General features: G+C 36.0%; 1 protein-coding gene across 13 annotated transcripts in view; it reads left to right on the top strand.

The window, feature by feature from the left end:
- FRYL (FRY like transcription coactivator) overlaps positions 1 to 17201 on the top strand; it is a 136012-nt gene that overhangs the window by 109092 nt on the left and 9719 nt on the right. For 8 of the 13 annotated variants that reach the window (XM_061472281.1, XM_061472328.1, XM_061472307.1 and 5 more), the window contains 6 exons: positions 1177 to 1382; positions 2253 to 2423; positions 6458 to 6711; positions 8993 to 9200; positions 11162 to 11311; positions 13866 to 13964. In XM_061472281.1, the coding sequence (XP_061328265.1) occupies positions 1177 to 1382; positions 2253 to 2423; positions 6458 to 6711; positions 8993 to 9200; positions 11162 to 11311; positions 13866 to 13964 (1088 nt within the window). The remainder of the gene's footprint in view (positions 1 to 1176; positions 1383 to 2252; positions 2424 to 6457; positions 6712 to 8992; positions 9201 to 11161; positions 11312 to 13865; positions 13965 to 17201) is intronic. The other 5 variants (XM_061472358.1, XM_061472321.1, XM_061472311.1 and 2 more) reach the window with 1 other exon arrangement.

Genomic DNA, 17201 nt, shown 5'->3' with positions numbered 1-17201 from the left:
TTCACCTTATTTTGGAGCAAAACAAATCATTAAGAGAGAAAGCGACTACAGAATGTTTAGTTTGCTTTGCATGTTTAATACATCATAATGATCTCTTAAGTCACCACAAGTGATATTTTGTCAGAGCAGTTTTGGAACCCATACTTGCACATTTGGGGCTAGATGTGGTATTTTAGTAACTGTCTTTAGACTGGTGAAATGGTTTTCCATCTGTAGATGAATTGTTGAAGGTTGACAAAGTGCATGAGAAAATCAAAGATAGTTTGTACTTGTGAATTAAAACAATAGTGGGTTTAAGATACGGATTTCACTTAATATGTTGGATGTTTGAAACCCAAGTAGCCCATCTTTATACTGTGCAAACAGAAAGGATCTAGCTTTAGGCGTTTAGGGTGTATTTCATAAAACTGATGCAAAGTAGCTGGTAAAACTGTTAATGAAGACATGTTTTTTTCTAGAACCTGCATATAATTAATGTTGGTGGTGCTTTGTCAGTTGGATGTGGTCAGTTTAGATTCATGTGTGTTAGTTAATGAATTTCATCTAATGTTTGTTGAAACAGTTGCTTTACATGTTATGCTAGAGAAATGTATTGTAAGCATGCTGGCTTTAGTGTTTTGTCGTCAGTTTGTTTATTTTTTCAATTGATCTCCCATTTGAAAGAGAAATTATTTCAAATACTAGCTTTTTGATCAAAGCTTTTTTTCAGAGCTTGAATCAGTCTTTTACTGTTGGCAAATCTTATGTAATAAAACATTTTTCCCTGGTTCTAGAGTATCTTTAAGTGTTTGTCCTCGTTCTCTCTAATTATATGTGTTTTCCTTTTTGCTAACCAGGAGCTGCAGGTAAGTTGCAGCCTGGTGCCCTGGCTTGTTCTTCTGTTGTTGTCTGTGGTGTGTTTGTACTTTCTAGTCAGATATATAAATTTGATACTGATATAGTTCTAGATTATATATTGGGTTACTTTCCAAGAAGATACTAAAAAGATTCTAGTTCATTTGCCATATATATTTTAATTTATCTGCGAAAGTCATTTAACAAGGTATTTAAATAAAACTAAAAGGGCTGATTGAAACTCTGTTCATAATGCATTCAGTACTTGTCTTGGTTGCATTTGTGTATTAATTTTCTTACATTGAAATTTGTACGTACATATTGTGCAATTATTTTTATTACAGGGTGAAAGCATGGACAACTTCAACTGGGGCGTTCGCAGGCGCTCTCTTGACAGTATTGACAAAGGAGACACACCATCTCTTCAAGAATGTCAGTACTCTGGTAGCACACCCAGCTTGAACTTGACCAATCAGGAAGATACTGATGAGTCTTCAGAAGAGGAAGCAGCCCTGACTGCAAGTCAGATACTGTCTCGTTCACAGATGGTAAGTTATTTTTCTGTGAAAGGAATCTTAGTACTTAAGCTTTCACTTTTAAGGAATAAGTATGGCTCACACCTTCAGCCTAAGTGAGTTAAAGAGGAACTAAGTTGATGTGGCTAAACTTTTGCTTTCCAACATGAATGAAGAGTTCCTTTACCACATCAGTGGTACATAACAGGTTTATAATTGAAGTACAGTGTTAATTTTTTGTGTGCATGTATGTCTTTATACTTACTATATTTGTTTCAATGTAAGTGCAAAAAAAGTGTGTGTCTTTCTGGATTCCTAAAAATACCCCAAAATACTAAATAAGAACAAGAGAAGTAAGTGACCCTGTGGGAGCCTCAGTTATGTTTAACCACTGAAATTGCTAATTTAATTATGGATTTTGAAACATATGTGTACATATAGCTGAGGGGAATGGAGAACGCTGGCCACTCTGAAGACTCTCTCCATTACATAAATGAAACTAGAAAAAGATTCACTGGATGGGGAGCAGCAGGGATAGTATGCCACTCTTCAGACTTTAGGCAGAGTTTGTACTAATGTTGCCTGTAGCAAAGAGCTCTGTGCCTCAGTGTTTTCAGTCTAGCATTTCACCACTGCCAAAGAACTTTAAGAACTAGAAAGGAAGTAATTTTCTAGATTCTAAAGGTAACTTCACACATTAACTTCTTGAAGTTAAACGTTACAGAAGTAGATGTGATGCTTCTAACAGTTTAGTGTAAAGGTGTTAAGCTCGTCATATGTAAACAAATTCAAATATCTAACCATACTGAAACAGCCTATTTTAAAACTAATGTGTGTTTTCCCTGGAATTTGTATGTTCCATAGACTATGAATAATTTCATGTTTATTTCTTTTCTGTCTTAGTTGAACAGCGATTCTGCCATAGATGAAACAGTATCAGATCATGCTGGTTTATCACTTCAGTCTCAAGATTCCACTAGCAGTGTGGGAACGGAAGACGTGCTTCAAATAAGAACTGAGACACCAAGTTTGGAGGCTTCTCCTCTAGATAACTCTAGCAACCAGCTGCCTGAGGTGGGGAGAAATGTGGGCTGGTGCATGGCTGATTTGGGCTTCTTCTAGTGTTTAATAGCAACTTTGGCTTTCTTTTCGATTGAATTTTCATCTGTTACACTGATTAGTTGATTTGCTTTTAATATTTCTAACCTGTTGGAATGTTCTGATAAAATGTTTCCTCAGTATGAAGACTGCTTGGGATGGACTGAGGGAACTTACCACAGGTTAAAAATATTCTTGAAGGGCTGATAATGATCATTTCATGGTGCAGAATGAAAATAGGCTAATATTCAAGATGCTTTTACTTCATATGGTTGAAATCCTTCTTGAGCAACATTTTCTTTCAAATACTTTTTTATTCCCCCCTTTTTCTTCTGCTTTCTGTGGGTTAATGTGATTGGTGCTGTATGGGAATAAAACCTCAGGCCAGCTGTGTTAGCAGTTGGTTCCACTAAATAATGCTTTAGTAAGGACCACAGATGCTAGTGGTATACTTTTTTGGAAGGGCCTGTGTGGACTGAGACAGATTTCAAGCTAATGGCTGCCTGCAAATCTGTGAGTACTCAAGTTTCTTGGTTTTTAAAATATTTTGAACAAATTGAAAAAAAAAAATAATTTAAAATAATCATCCGCTACATTTCGTACAATATTTAGCAGTTGTAGCTAAAACCTCAATATGGCTTTTATTCTTGAATTTGAAGCAGCTTGGTTTGGATAGACATTTTATGTATAAAATTATTGGTGCTACTGACAGTTTATTTGGATAAACAACACTAATCCCACTTTTGACAGAACATACATTTGTATTGAGTTTTCCAGAATATTAAGCTATTTCTGTGTGTATGCGATGTACACTTAAGAATGAGTCTGCAGTCAGCTTTGTTTAAACAGTCGACTGACTGGTTCAAGTGACTGGGATTTCTAAACAAAGGCTCTCATCTACCTGTTTGCTACCTAGAAAGTCACTTGTGCTAATGGGGAAACCACTCACCTAGCTAAACGTTTAATGAAGAGAACTGTAAGAACAAAAGACGTACTTGGAGAACAAGAAAGGGAAAGTATGGGTGACTGGTTTCTTGTGATAAAATCTTCACCTTCTAGAACTGTGATACTGTGACATTTTTTAAAGCAGCTTTTTTCCACTTTTTGCATATTTTTTCATTAATATTATCTGTGTGCTTTGTTCTGCAGTGTTTGGTTACACTGCAATTAATAAATTGTCTTGAATTTGTAGGGTATCTGTGCTTAGATTGGCAAACAAGTCTTTTAGCACTTCATCTACTTGTCTACAACATGCATTTTTGCTGCAATAGAATTTTGGGTGAGGAAGAACACTTAGTCTGGGTTATTCTTTTTTATGTCAAGATTTCAAAACACAGAAGTGATAAATAAGCTGGGATAAAAGGGAGAAGGGATAGATAAACTAGGATTTTATAGAACTAAACGTTATAATTTGTCTTGTTTGCTTGTGGTGCATTCTCAGCTGTAACTCATTTACAAAACCTACATTTTTGTAGTTCTGTCTGAAACTGCCTTTATACTTGGATTCACTGTTCTTCTGCAGCTCCCTTCATAAAATCACTATACTTCTGATAACCCAGACGAAAACATTCACTCAATAAAAGCAGTAACATTGTTGAAAATACTGGGCTGTAAAGTAATTTCATGACTAAGTAGCACCCAGAAAACATTGCTATATGTATATATATACACACGCATACCCCATATATATATAAAAAGAAGACTGCAGATCCATATAAATGCAGTCACTACGTGGGATGTGTTCAAAGTTTATTTTGAGCATGTTAGAATGTGGGATTCATTCAAGTATGTAAAGTTTTCTTCAGGCAGATTTCAAGCACTCTAAAGTTAGTCTACAAAAGTTAGCTATCTAGTTGGATTTTGTTCCTAAAAGGGCTTTATGCCTCTTAATAGAATGAGCTTGAGCATATCAACTATCAACTCACTTTGGGAAAATTTTAAGACAGTAAACCTGATATTTTTTTCTGAATCCTTATACTGCACAACTCACAGCATAGTGCAGTTGGTTTTTATATGTGCTTATATACATAAACTGTTTCAACACAGACATTTCATTGCATGCCAAGTGTCAGTTATCAAAATGTTTTTAGTATAAATAAATATCAAAATTCATCCAAGGTAAAATTTTAAAAAATAATTACTTAAAAACAGGGGGCGTGTGCTAGTTAGATGCAGTTCACAGAATCATAGAATTAAGTTGAGTTCCTTGCTTCTCTTGTAGGAAAACTGAAGATATAGAAAGTAAATAGTTTACTTACTTGTGTTTGGCTGATTCTGAGCAATAGCAGGTATCTTTACAAAAAGGACATTCCGTATTCCAGTTAGAAATGTACAGTCTAGTTTACAAGAATATTTTCAATTTTGTGCACAAGGTTTTACAAGCTTAAGTGTATGAAAGTTTATGACTAAAATGATTTTCTAATTTAATAATTTGCACTGTGGATTTATGAGGGAGTAATTTACTAGAAGTAATTTTCCTTGGATGCTGTGGAGTTGTCAACTATATAATATAAATGACATTTTTAAGATAATTAGAGAACATTCATGTTGGTAGTAAAGATATGCCCAAAGTTGCACATCAGATTTCAGAAATCGAGAGTTCATGACACTGTGAAGACTAACTTAACTGTAAATTTACTAGCTAGTAATTAGCACTTAAATATTTTCTAGAAGTGTATCTCTCGTATGTACATCTATCAGCCATGATCAGTACAACTATGTGTCATCTCTTAACATCTATAATAGAAATGGACCACTGCTTCAATCCGCATTATTTTGCTGTGGTATTGTAAAAGGGTTTCGTGTTTCTGTGTGCCTTAGCTGCTCAGTGTGACAAAAATGCTGTTCTGTGCAATAAAATTCCAGATTTAACTTCCAGACATTATAAGTGAGCCCACTAGCTGTGTCAAATGACAGCAGTATCACGTTGAGCAGTACCATAGTCAAAGTGAGATAAGGTTCAGATCACTGTAGAAGAAAATTATATCGTTCTGTTTAAAGCTGGATTGTCGTTTCCAATATATGTACAGTTATTTATCTGTCAGAGGATCTCTTTAGACTGATGAAAGCCATGAAGTGATGTGTATGCTTAGAGGCTGTTCAAAGGTTTGTTGACCAGTCTTGGATATGCCAGTAGAGGAAGACAAGCACACTTAAGAATGAAAATGTGTGGTAATTTGTGCCTTTAGGAAATAGCAAGTACAATAAAGTATTATTCCACAGAAAAATCCAGTGAAAGGTTTCAAATGAGTTCATCATAAATTATCTAAATCTGAATTCCTCTGTTCAATGTAGCAATGATAATGAGTATTATAATGCTAATGGAGGAAGAGGGAAGGGAGAAAGGGTCATTCTAATGTTACCTACCTGAGTTTAATCATTGTCTCTTTGTAACTCTCAATTATGGAAGGCCTACATTTAGAGGTTCACAGTTAAACCCTTAAAGCTCCGCATATTAACAGTGATTGCAAAATAATAAAAATAGTGGAATGTCCCTTTTCCATTGTTTGTCTGTTACACTGTTGCTCAGTTATGCTTTAGAACATTGTTAAAATGGGAGAGGAAAGGAAAAGACATTTTCTCTACTGGTTCCAAACCCCAAAGGCAAGCATAAGGCAGACAGTTTGGTCCTTACTAGAAAAGTAAAATATGGAAGTCTTAGTTGTGTTTGGTTGTGATATTGGTTGTGATCCAAATACGTTAGAGGCTATTTGCAGGTACTTTTCTGGGAGTGTTCTCTTAACAGATTTGAGTGTATTTGAGAAATCTTATTTGCTGTAAATATGTCATACTCTGGGATATTAGTGTTAAGTAGAACCTATAAATATTATGAATAGACTGCCTGTCTTGACTCCAGTAAAACTGTGTGGACAAGCCAAAGAGTTGAATGATTAAAGTATGAATGGATATTTGTAAACAATTTTTATAACTGTTACTTTACCATCATAAAAACTGGTAAGAGTAGATAAGCCTTGACAATAAAAGTAAATAAAAGTGTGTTTGATTTACAGGAATGCAGTTCAGCAGTAAGGGATGAACAGGTTAGCACTGCTAGTGAAGATACTGGGTCGTATCTACTACAAGAACAACAAGACTGTCTGGTCTGTCATGAATCTCTTGAGTTGGAAGAGACCACAGAACTGGTAGAGGCAACAGCTCCTGAGAGCTATTCCGAGTCTGTCTGTGAAGAGGACGTTACCCTTGCTTTGAAAGAGCTAGATGAGAGATGTGAAGAAGAAGAAGCTGACTTCTCTGATTTGTCTAGGTAAGATTAGTATTGGTTCTAAGTAACAAATTACATGTTGCCGGTGTACAAATCAAACAAAGTAGGCTTTCCTATGGTCTGGGGTTTTCCGTGAATCCCATAATGCAAGCATCTAAAATGGTATTTTGCATATCAAAAGTAATGGTTGATTGGTTTTGCCTGTTATAGTAAATAAATTCAGTGCTTTTCTCAGTAGTTGTTTCTGTACAGGGAAAACAGCCATGCAGGAAAAGATGAAAATTCTTGAGTAAAAAAAAAAACATCTAGCACATTTTATCACCATAAATAGCATAGAAATAAGAAAAGAGGTCAGAGGATGTTCTGAAACGTTTTGTTGGCAGCCACCAGCTGCAAGCAATCTAACAGTCCTTGAACTGCTCTGAAGTATGGCAGAACCCATTTTGGCACCCAAAGATGGGGGAAAAAAAGGGTTTGGTTGGGGGGTGGATAGGTTTGGGTTGGGTTTGGGATTTTTTGCTTTTTGTTTTGAGGGGTTTTTGTGAGGTTTTGTTTTAATCAAAGATTCTGCAGGAGTCAGACCAGTTTGTCTTTGAATTTGCCCAAGGTTTATTTTCAGTGTTCAGGTTAATCAGTCTCTTGTATGTTTCTAAGACATTTTAAAATAAAATAACATTTTCCCATTTTTAATGTGGAGAGCAAAAATAACTGTTGAGAGGAAATGTTAGAGTTCATCCTAGCTGGTTGAGTCATATTAAAAATGAAACCCTAAGTCTCTTGAAGGTAATGGTCTAAGAAGGAGGGAAGACAAACAAAAAACTGCAAACAAATAAAAACACAGACAAAACCCTCAAACCAACAAACAAAACTAAACCAAATGAATTCTGAATTGCTCATAGGCTCCTTCATACTTAAAACTTTCTCAGAAGTTTAGACTAAATAATATATATACCTCATGTCTATAGGAACATAGAGTATATTCTGTCAGAGAGACCATTTAAGGAGTCTTTTACAGAAAAGAACACAACAGAAGCTGTAAAAGACCAAGGCATTTGAAAAGGTTCTACTGGGACAGAGAAATTGAATCTGCACTCCCCTACACAACCTATTGTAAAATGCCTTGCAAGAATTAAAGTCTGGTAGCAGTTTATTTCCTAATGTGTAACTGAATCGTAGACTCATAGAATGGTTAGTGTTAGAAGGAACCTTAAAGATCATCCAGTTCCAACCCCCCTGCCACGAGCAGGGACACCTTCCACTAGACCAGGTTGCCCAAAGCTCCGTATCCAGCCTGGACTTGAACCCTGCCAGGCATGGGGGTTTATTTTATTTACACTGAGTGAGCAAATGAAAAAACCCATAGCTCTATTTTGAAGAGCAACAGAAGTTGCATACACTAGTGAGAAAGTACCTGAAAATCTTTGAAGCTTTGCTTAAATATAGTATTCAAAAGGATCGCATCTTAGCTGTTGCGTTTTGTGCTATTAAAATGAATGTACCCAAAAATGACACCCACACTTCTTGTTTAAGATGTGTTGAAGTCTTGTTTAAGATGTGTTTAAGTCTTGTTTAAGGCATACTTGGTGCCTCCGTGAATGAGGTTGTTGAATGAGAAAAACAGTATGTGTTAAAAAAATCATTTTAATAAATTATCTGTACTTGGAATTGTCTCACACTATTTTGCTGTGTAACTAATTATACAAGAAGTGTCAAAATGTGTCATTCCTTGTGATACAGATAATTTTAAGAATTAAATTAATGATTGTAAGTAGTAGCATTGATTAATTTATGGTTTAATATTTTTATTGGATGTTTGGTGCCTAATGGAAAGTATGACCACAGAATGCTCTTTGAACAGAGGTCTGTTAAATTGATTGCCTATAAAAATGAAAGTCTTCCAATCTATCTCCATTTCCTTATGATGTTACTTAAGAGTTACAAAGTAGGATTGCATTGCCATATGAGTTTGTGTGTTGTATTCAGTATTGGGGGCAAGAAAAAAATACCAGTTTCTGAGGGGGGGGTGTGTGTGTATATTTATATGTAGGTATCCCTTTGAAGATACTAATAGAAATAACATGCTTTAATGAACCTTGGAGGTGTTTGAGAGTATAAACATTTTTTTGTATTGCAGTAGCAATACTGGTGGGTTTTTTTTTTTTTTTACTCTTTTCTTGGTTCATAGTTACCTTAGTTCATGGATTATTTATTTTACAAAACACTGTTCTGAATTCAAAGTTCTTATTTTTTCCTTCTTACCAAAATGAAGGTGTTTTTCGTTAAAAAATGTACTGAGTAAATTTCTGTTGTTTGTTATTCATAGCCAAGATGAAGAAGAACAGGATGGTTTCCCAGAAGTACAAACTTCCCCACCTCCTTCACCATTTCTTTCTGCCATATTGGCAGCTTTCCAACCAGTGTCATATGATGATGAAGAGCAAGCCTGGCGCTGCCACGTCAATCAAATGCTGTCAGATACGGATGGATCTTGTGCTGTCTATACATTTCACGTCTTCTCAAGATTGTTTCAGGTCAGTGAATGGCCAGTGCATGGTTGTTTGTCAGAAATCTTTTCCTTCTGCTTTGAAAACTACTTTTCCCCGCTGTAACTGCAAAAGCTGCAAGATTATGGTAGAAAGCAAATGAAAAGCAGACAAAAAACCCTGTGTTGCTAAAAGACTGTTTAATGGTCATGCACTGTTTTTCCATGGGATATCTGCTGTGTTATTCGTTGTCTAAGAGTGATTCTACTTAGGAATAAAAAAGGCAGCTCAAAAAAACTCCAGTTCAGAGTTTCTTGTAAGCTCTTAGTTCAGGTTCTGTCTCTTTATTTTCTGAATGTCACCCAGGTTCTGTTCTGATTACAGACTTAATCAGTGTTCCTCCTGGGTTTTCCGTGGGATTCATTATTATGTGATCACAGCACGACAAGCATTAATGAATTTATCGTGTATTTACTGAGAAAGGGTTTTTTGCTGCAGAGAAGTAATTGAAACACCGGGAGATCAACTAAAGATGCAAGTTTCAGATGCCTCACTTTAACTATATTTACCTCATAGATCTGGTATCCAACACAAAATGCCTATGGCTTAAGTTTTATTGATTATCCTCCCTATATGTATGGGATGGCTATTTACCTATGGTGCTTTTGGTACCACTTGGATGTACATTATTCTTTGCAATAATATTATTTGCAGTAATACTTTTATTTATGGGCAACATGCCAAGTGAGCTAGAGCAGATTCATTGCTACAAACCACAACCTTATGACTCCAACACTTTCTCAATTCTCCAATATTAATTTCACCTGCTGTTGGGTAGGTTGTAATAAATTACTCCGTGAAAGCTTCACTTTGTTTTACCACGATAGCACACATTTTATCCATATGTATGGGCAGGTTTAGGGTCAGTGCCATGAGATGCTCACACGTGAAGAATTTATATTCTACCTTATCCGTGCAATAACTTCGTTGTGTATTGGTACCCATTTTCCATTTTTAGTTGCATAAGTATTTTGCCACAGCACTGTAAAATTCTTATTTACTGGTTTTAGATTTTTTGCCTTTCTGCTTCATCTGAGACAGATTTAGTTCCTCTGTATTACACCAAAGCTTAGCTGCAGTTACACAACTGCATTTCCTGAAAAAGTGGTATTTCCTGAAAGTGGTAAAGCCAGCAGTTCGTATTCTCTTGTGTTCATTAAAGAGAGCGCTATAGAAAAAAAGGTGAAACTTTTCTATGGCTTGACAATAGCCCTCAGTAGCTGGAAAGGTGGATACTTTGGGAAAGGTGGGTAGTAGTAATTGAGGGCTCAAACCTGGGCAAAGAAGCATTCCTAATGAGTTGTTACTGAGTACAGAGGAGGATTAAAATGATGAAATGAGACCTTGGAGGTCTTGTTTGACTGAACCTTTCCATTTTGCCTTCTGGCTCCTACACCATGTTTAACTTCACAGCTGTAAATATCCATCTTTGTATAGTTTTATTCTACATGTAACTTGCTAGGATTTATGAAATTATGTATTGCAAAGCACAGTGTCGTGTTAGGCCAAGCGAACAGTCTGCATAATTGAACATGTTACACGTAGGACTGATTTTTGAAGAAGGTAAAAATCCTGCAGGTGGCAGTTTTGGACACACATTGTGCTACACAGGTCTTGTAAAACTGGATAATTTTCTGCAACATGAACACTTGAAAATGAACTACTGTCTATACTGCATACAGTCAAATAGTCATGCCGCTATACTGATGCTAAAGGCTTAGATGGGAAAGGAGTTACTGTCTTCATGGATACAGGCTGGTTTTATTGACTGACTGCATTTTCTGGAGCTAGTTTTACATAGATATTCAGAGCAAATTATGTATTAGTTTGTAATTTAATGACAAAAATATACGCTGGCAGGATGGAATTTTGCCCTGAAATTCTCAATCTGGAAAGCCTGAGGAATAAATTCCAATGTAAAATAAATGTTTTTCTGATCTGATTTCTAGACTATTCAAAGAAAGTTTGTATCTATAACAAATGACTCAGTCAGCTTTCTTGGCGAAAGTCTACAGCGCATTGGAGCAAAATTTAAAAGTTCTCTGGAAGTGATGATGATGTGTTCAGAATGTCCAACAGTCTTTGTGGATGCAGAAACGGTAAAGATCACATAAATTCACACATTGAAATGTCTGCTTAAACATTCTTATGTAGCATACAAAATGATGCTTTAACATTTGGAAAATAGCAAGGCTTGGGAAGGTTTTCAGAGGTTTGAATAAAATGTGTTAATTATATTTTTGCCTTTTAAAAGGTTGCTCTCTAACGTCACTGATTGAAACATTTGAATAATTTGGGGATATAAAAAAAAAATGTGCTTTTTCTAATTGCAGTCAGAAAGGAATTAAAACATTAGGTGGCCGTTATATGTCATAAACATTTGAAAACACAAGCGAAAAGTGCATTATCTCCAAAAATAATCTCTAGCTGTAACAGTGAACAGTGAGGGAATTTATTGATACTAGACACTATTTGAATTCCCTTCCTATTCTTTACCTTCTCTGCTTGTTCATATTTATTCTATATTCTTTGCACAGAGAAGACCACTTATCTAGCAGCAATTTTGTGTTTTTAAAAATTGTATTATTAATGTATAAGTTTAAGGATGCATGTGAAAAACATTCTAGCTACAGATACACAATGAAGGCTTTGAATGGTTTGTTGTTTTGCAAGTTGAAATCCTGGGTTATAATCAATATTAATGTGAGAAGTCAGCTCAGTGTTCAGCAGTCAAAAAAAAGCTGTGCTAGAATAATGAGGAAAAGAGAGAGCAAAACAGAAAACGTTATTGAGCTAATGTACATATCCCTGCCCTTTTTTACAGTGTCTGTATTTGCAGAAAACAACTAGAGAGATTAATGAAGAAAATAGTCCTGGGTAGATTTTTGAATATGCAGAACAACAGATTGACAGAGGCTAAGAAAGCATTGTGGAGCAAGTGGGTGACCACATGCTTGGCCCATTTTTCCCTGCCTTAAGCAACTGCTATTGGACATTGTCAAATGGAGGGACTGAGATAGATGGATCTTTGTACCTGACCCAGTGTGAGACTCTTTTCCTCACCTGTTCTTCCCTTGATGCTTAGGGGCAACTCAGCTCTTACACTCTCACTTTAGACTATGGGGACTAAAAAAAGCGTGATGTGGGTAGTGCATTTCAAGGGAACCATGTGTAATGTTTTTTTGTTTAACTTGTGCCACTTTAAAAGCAGTAGGAATTAACCAAAAGAAGGAACTTGTTTGGGCTGAGAAGCTACAATAAGAGCTAGACTAGCAACTAGCTAGAGCAGCCTGTATGTTTTAAAAGATAGATACATAAATTCAAATATGAAAAAGTATTAATAAATGTAATATATATGCACTCAAGTATACAGACTTGTGCACACACATTAGTGTTGTTACATTGGCAAATACTGTGTAGATAAATCTTTCCAAATACTATAATTGAGATAAACCTACTTGTTTATCAGGTTACTTCTCACTAAGAAAGAATGGTTGATCCAAAATAATACTCATGTGCAAATCTTTGGTTTCATGATGTCACTCGTGTACAAGTTTGGTGTTTGAGGCAGATTTGGTCTTTGATTCATTCTGAAAATAGTTTTTAGCAGAAAGATGCCCATTTACATCAAAGCAGGGTTTTGCAAGCGATTTGAATGCAGCTGATGGCCAGCTGCTGATACAAGATGCCCACTGACTTCTTTGCACCTTGGTATTATTGCACATGTTGAATGCAGAGTGGCAGTGTGCCACAAAACCATAACTTGCTTCTTTGTTGATGTAGACATAGAGGTTGGGAATACAGTGTCTTAATATGGTGGTAGAATAATAATGCAGATGGAAAACCATGTAGGTATCATTTCTCCTGAGTAACGTGGGATGCTGTGACTCTCTACTGTGACACAGGTTTGTGATCAGTGTCTTCTGCTTGCATTTTCAAGCTGCCCAAGAGGTAACAGGGATTGAGAAAAGTACAGAGCTCTTCATGTGTGCAAGGGGTGACCAGTGTGAGGGAGGAAGCATCGGTTTAGAGCCATGATTATTACAGGAAGTGACAGGAAAAGGATTAATGAGAAAAAACTAAGTGGAAATAAAACTACAGCAAGAAGGTGTGGAGCAAAGCTGAGGTAGCAGCCCCTGAGGGGAAAAAGATTTTGAAACTTATGTTGAAAAAGGCAAAGCCATTAATGGTAGAAAAGTCTTCACATATCCAAGTTTCTAGAGACTGAAGCCTTTGCTGATGGTGTAGTTTGTGTTTTGAGAAGAGGAAGCAACCCTCACTGGACACTCCTTCAACTGCTACAGGAGCAATCCAGGAGACCCTTTTTTCCTGCTGCAGGCTATTCAGTTTGTACCAGCTGTGTGTACATCAACTATTATTCTTCTTTTTGAAAGATCTAAAAATCACTTTGAAATCTCTTCTTCAGGTGTGAACTAGGTACTGCCCTTATTCTGGAATCAAAACTGTTGTTCACTGATTTAACTGATGCATCTACTTGTGTTAGTTTGCCAGCTCAAAGGTGTTGGCAATTCTAATTCTAATTTGATTGTTTTTCCAAATGTGGACTTGGAATTTCATATTAATATAATACTAAACTATATGGATTATAGTCAGATATTCATGACTACAGAGGTGATTGCTTTTATCTTCCAGCTATTGTCTTGTGGCCTGCTAGAAACATTGAAGTTCAGTGTTCTAGAGCTCCAAGAACACTTGGATACATACAATGTCAAAAGAGAGGCAGCAGAACAGGTGAGTTTTTTATATATCAAAACAAAAAAATATTAGAACCTATTCATACAGAAAATGTTGCAGGTCTTTATCTCTCAAACATGATATCTTATAAGGAGACTGGGAAAAAGTTCTGAAATAAAATCCTGTCTCCTACTATGATTCTGTTTTCTTCCATGTGTATAATCGGAACCATACACCTTCCTGTGTGTAATTCATTTTTGTTGCACTTACTTCTGAAATTGACTTTGAATAAAAATAGTCAAATATTTTTAACAGGAATATCAGTAAATCAGGGGAAAAAAATTCTTTACAAACACTCTGGCTTACTTTATTAGATTAGTAGGGTGGGATTCACCTCCAGATTAAGAGATTTACAGGTAACTACCTGTATGTGAATTAAGTGCCTTAACACCCATAGTATTCAAGGATCAAGTCAGTACAATAAAAGAAATCAAGAAAGCAATGTATTTTGTTCTAATAAAGATACTTACTGCTCAGCTGAATAGACTTTAGACTTCTTTCTGCTGACTGATCTCCACTGACTGTAAGGGGGACTTAAACAGCTCTGTCATACGTAGACAGAAATTTAGCTCTCATCCTGCAATTGGATCACATTGAGGCTGACATTTGTCAGTTATTTAGAATAAAACAGTTTGGTTTTCAAGGTATATGTTAGCGGTTATATCTTTTTGCAAAGAAGCACAGAGTTAAAAGTGGAAATCTTCTGTAGCGAGGGTCTGTGTATTTGTTTTTGTGGACTTTTATGTGAAGTTCAGAAAGGAAGCTACTAACTTCAAAAAACTGAAACGGGCAAAATCTCTATTTCAAGAGCCAAAAGAAAACATGCTTCTACAATCAGTTTTGCAGGTACAGGGAAAGGATATACAAGGCTTTTGTTGTAGAGAGACAGTGATTCCTAGGAAAATTGAACTTAGCATTTGAAGGAACTTCTTACTGTTCTCAACAGCCTGTGAGGCCATGATAGGGTCTGTATAAGCAAATTTGAGTAATGTGAAACAGAACCAGAATTCAAGCCATGATGTCTTGCCAGAGCTGTATTTTGTAGCATGAGTGCCTGATGTTACGCTGAGTTTAATAGGAAATGGTGGCCTCTGCTTTGCAAAGGGTTGTTGTGGATTCATCTGAACAGAACAGACAAATAGACATCCACTTTTTTGTGGAAAGGATCTCAAAAGAAATGCAGTTTCCTCAAAGCCAGTGCTAAAGTATGCCACACATCACTGTTAATGTAGAGATACTGTTTCTAGGATCCAAGCCAGCACTTCTGCTAAAGAGTTGCTGCGTTTTTTGCCCTGCTCTGTGGTAATAACAATTTATTTGGTCCAATATAATGAGCTACATTTTGCCATTTAGGCTTAATCAGAAAGAAAGTGCTCATCTAATGACTAAGATTGCCTTACTCAATGTAATATTTAATGTCTGACAAGCTCCAGTGCATAATGCTGTCATCACGCCTATGAGAAAATGTATTTTATTCCTCATTTTAGAGAGCAACAATGAAGCACAGAGAAGCTAACTGATCTGCCCCAGGGTCAGACAGGAAGATTTGAGGCAGGGTAGAGAGAAACTCATGTGCATATTCAGAATGGTGACTATCCAAACATTGAGAAATTCTCCCTATATAAGCTTCTTATTTAGCCTACAGTTTGTCATAGCAATGAGAAACGGTATTGTTTGCTTGATTTGTCAAAATATGAAGAGTTAAAATCGCATCCCTTTCATATGGTCATGGATTCACTTAACATATTTGTAACTTATTTTGCACTGTCATGAATCATATTGACATAAATCCATGCTGGATATTAAGAGCTTGTTTTTATTTTCTTTTCTTGATAAATGAATATGGGTATCAGTTTGGCCTCTGTCATTATATCATACTGAAAGACTGTTGTTCTTCTGTAGTGCAGCTGTCAAAAGGGTGTCCAGTAACGTGCCTGTGATCAGCCTGACTTCAGTCACAGGAGCTGTGAGTGACTGGAGAAGGACAAAAGTTCACAGGATGAAAGGAATTGTTCTGAATTAACTGAAAGCATTTTGCCAGGCTTTTACTTTTATTTAATTTATAAAAGGAAGAAGCAGCACTGGGGAGGAAAAAGTGTATAGCTTCAGCCAGTCATTTTGGACTCTTGATAGCATGTCACTAAGCTCATTTAGTGCATTATTTCTTGTTAGTTTACAAGTAATGGCTAATTATCTCAGATATTTTTTCTAAAACTTTTGGGTTGTTGGTCCTCGATTTTTTTTTTGGGTGTGTATGATACAGTATATAGTATATGTAGACTGAGAGTCTTCCAAAGCTACCTCTTAGATAAGTTTTACTGGTTTTCTTACTCTGCTCTATTAAACAGAGGGAATGATTGAAAGAGTCTTTCTTCAGTCAAATGTGAATTTCTGTTATTGCAGACAATTGTCCTGTGAATCCTATTCATTCTGAAAGTACTAATGCAAAACACATAATGAGCTTATTGCAGATCCTTGCTTTATTTTTAGAAACATGTAGAAAAATGATCAAACTAAGCTGATTGGTCTATTGTATAATAAAATATATATAAATTAACATATATGCATGTTAATGTGGCATCCTCTAGAATAAACCACAGGAAAATTCTGTGTTAACTTCTTTAATGAAAAATTGTTTAAAGCTCACCCGAACAGATTACGTTTGTCACTATCAGTGCTATGTGTTGTACTGGCATTGACATGAATCAAATTTAAAAAGTAAGAGGCTTGGGCTGCAGTTGCTTGACACTCTTACCTGTGTACTGAGTTGAGAAAGGTACCTGTAGTATAGGGGTGGCTTGGGATGTCTGCTTTGGAGTTATTCTGACAAACCAACCTGTGCTATATGACCAATACACAGCCTCCCCTACATTATGCTTTCAGGAATGCTCTTCACCCTCTGTCTTTGTAGGAGATACATGGCGAAAACATAAACTGATGTAAAGCAAACATATAAAGATTATTTTGTCACAAAATCTACTGCTTTTCCCAAAGAGAAAATCTATGCTGAACATGTATTAGGTAAAGATTTTTAGCAAATTAATTTTGTCACCCTTTTGGAGCTACTATTCTATTTCCTTGCAAGGAAACTGCTTTGATTTCATGTGTATATTAGGGAGAAAGATACTGAACCAGGTAAATGTAATAGGAAATATAAGGTTATAGGTATGTCGTAACATTCTAGGCACATCCTTTCTTCAGACAGGTTTCAAGATTTCAAATAGATCTTAAAAT

This window comes from Pezoporus flaviventris, unplaced genomic scaffold (genome assembly GCF_033815535.1).
Source record: "Pezoporus flaviventris isolate CSIRO_AGI_PZ_B2104156 unplaced genomic scaffold, CSIRO_AGI_Pfla_v1 ptg000002l, whole genome shotgun sequence".
NCBI classification, from domain to species: Eukaryota; Metazoa; Chordata; class Aves; order Psittaciformes; family Psittacidae; genus Pezoporus; species Pezoporus flaviventris.
Note: the sequence above shows the minus strand (reverse complement) of the source record. Positions and strands in the feature narration are given on the sequence as shown.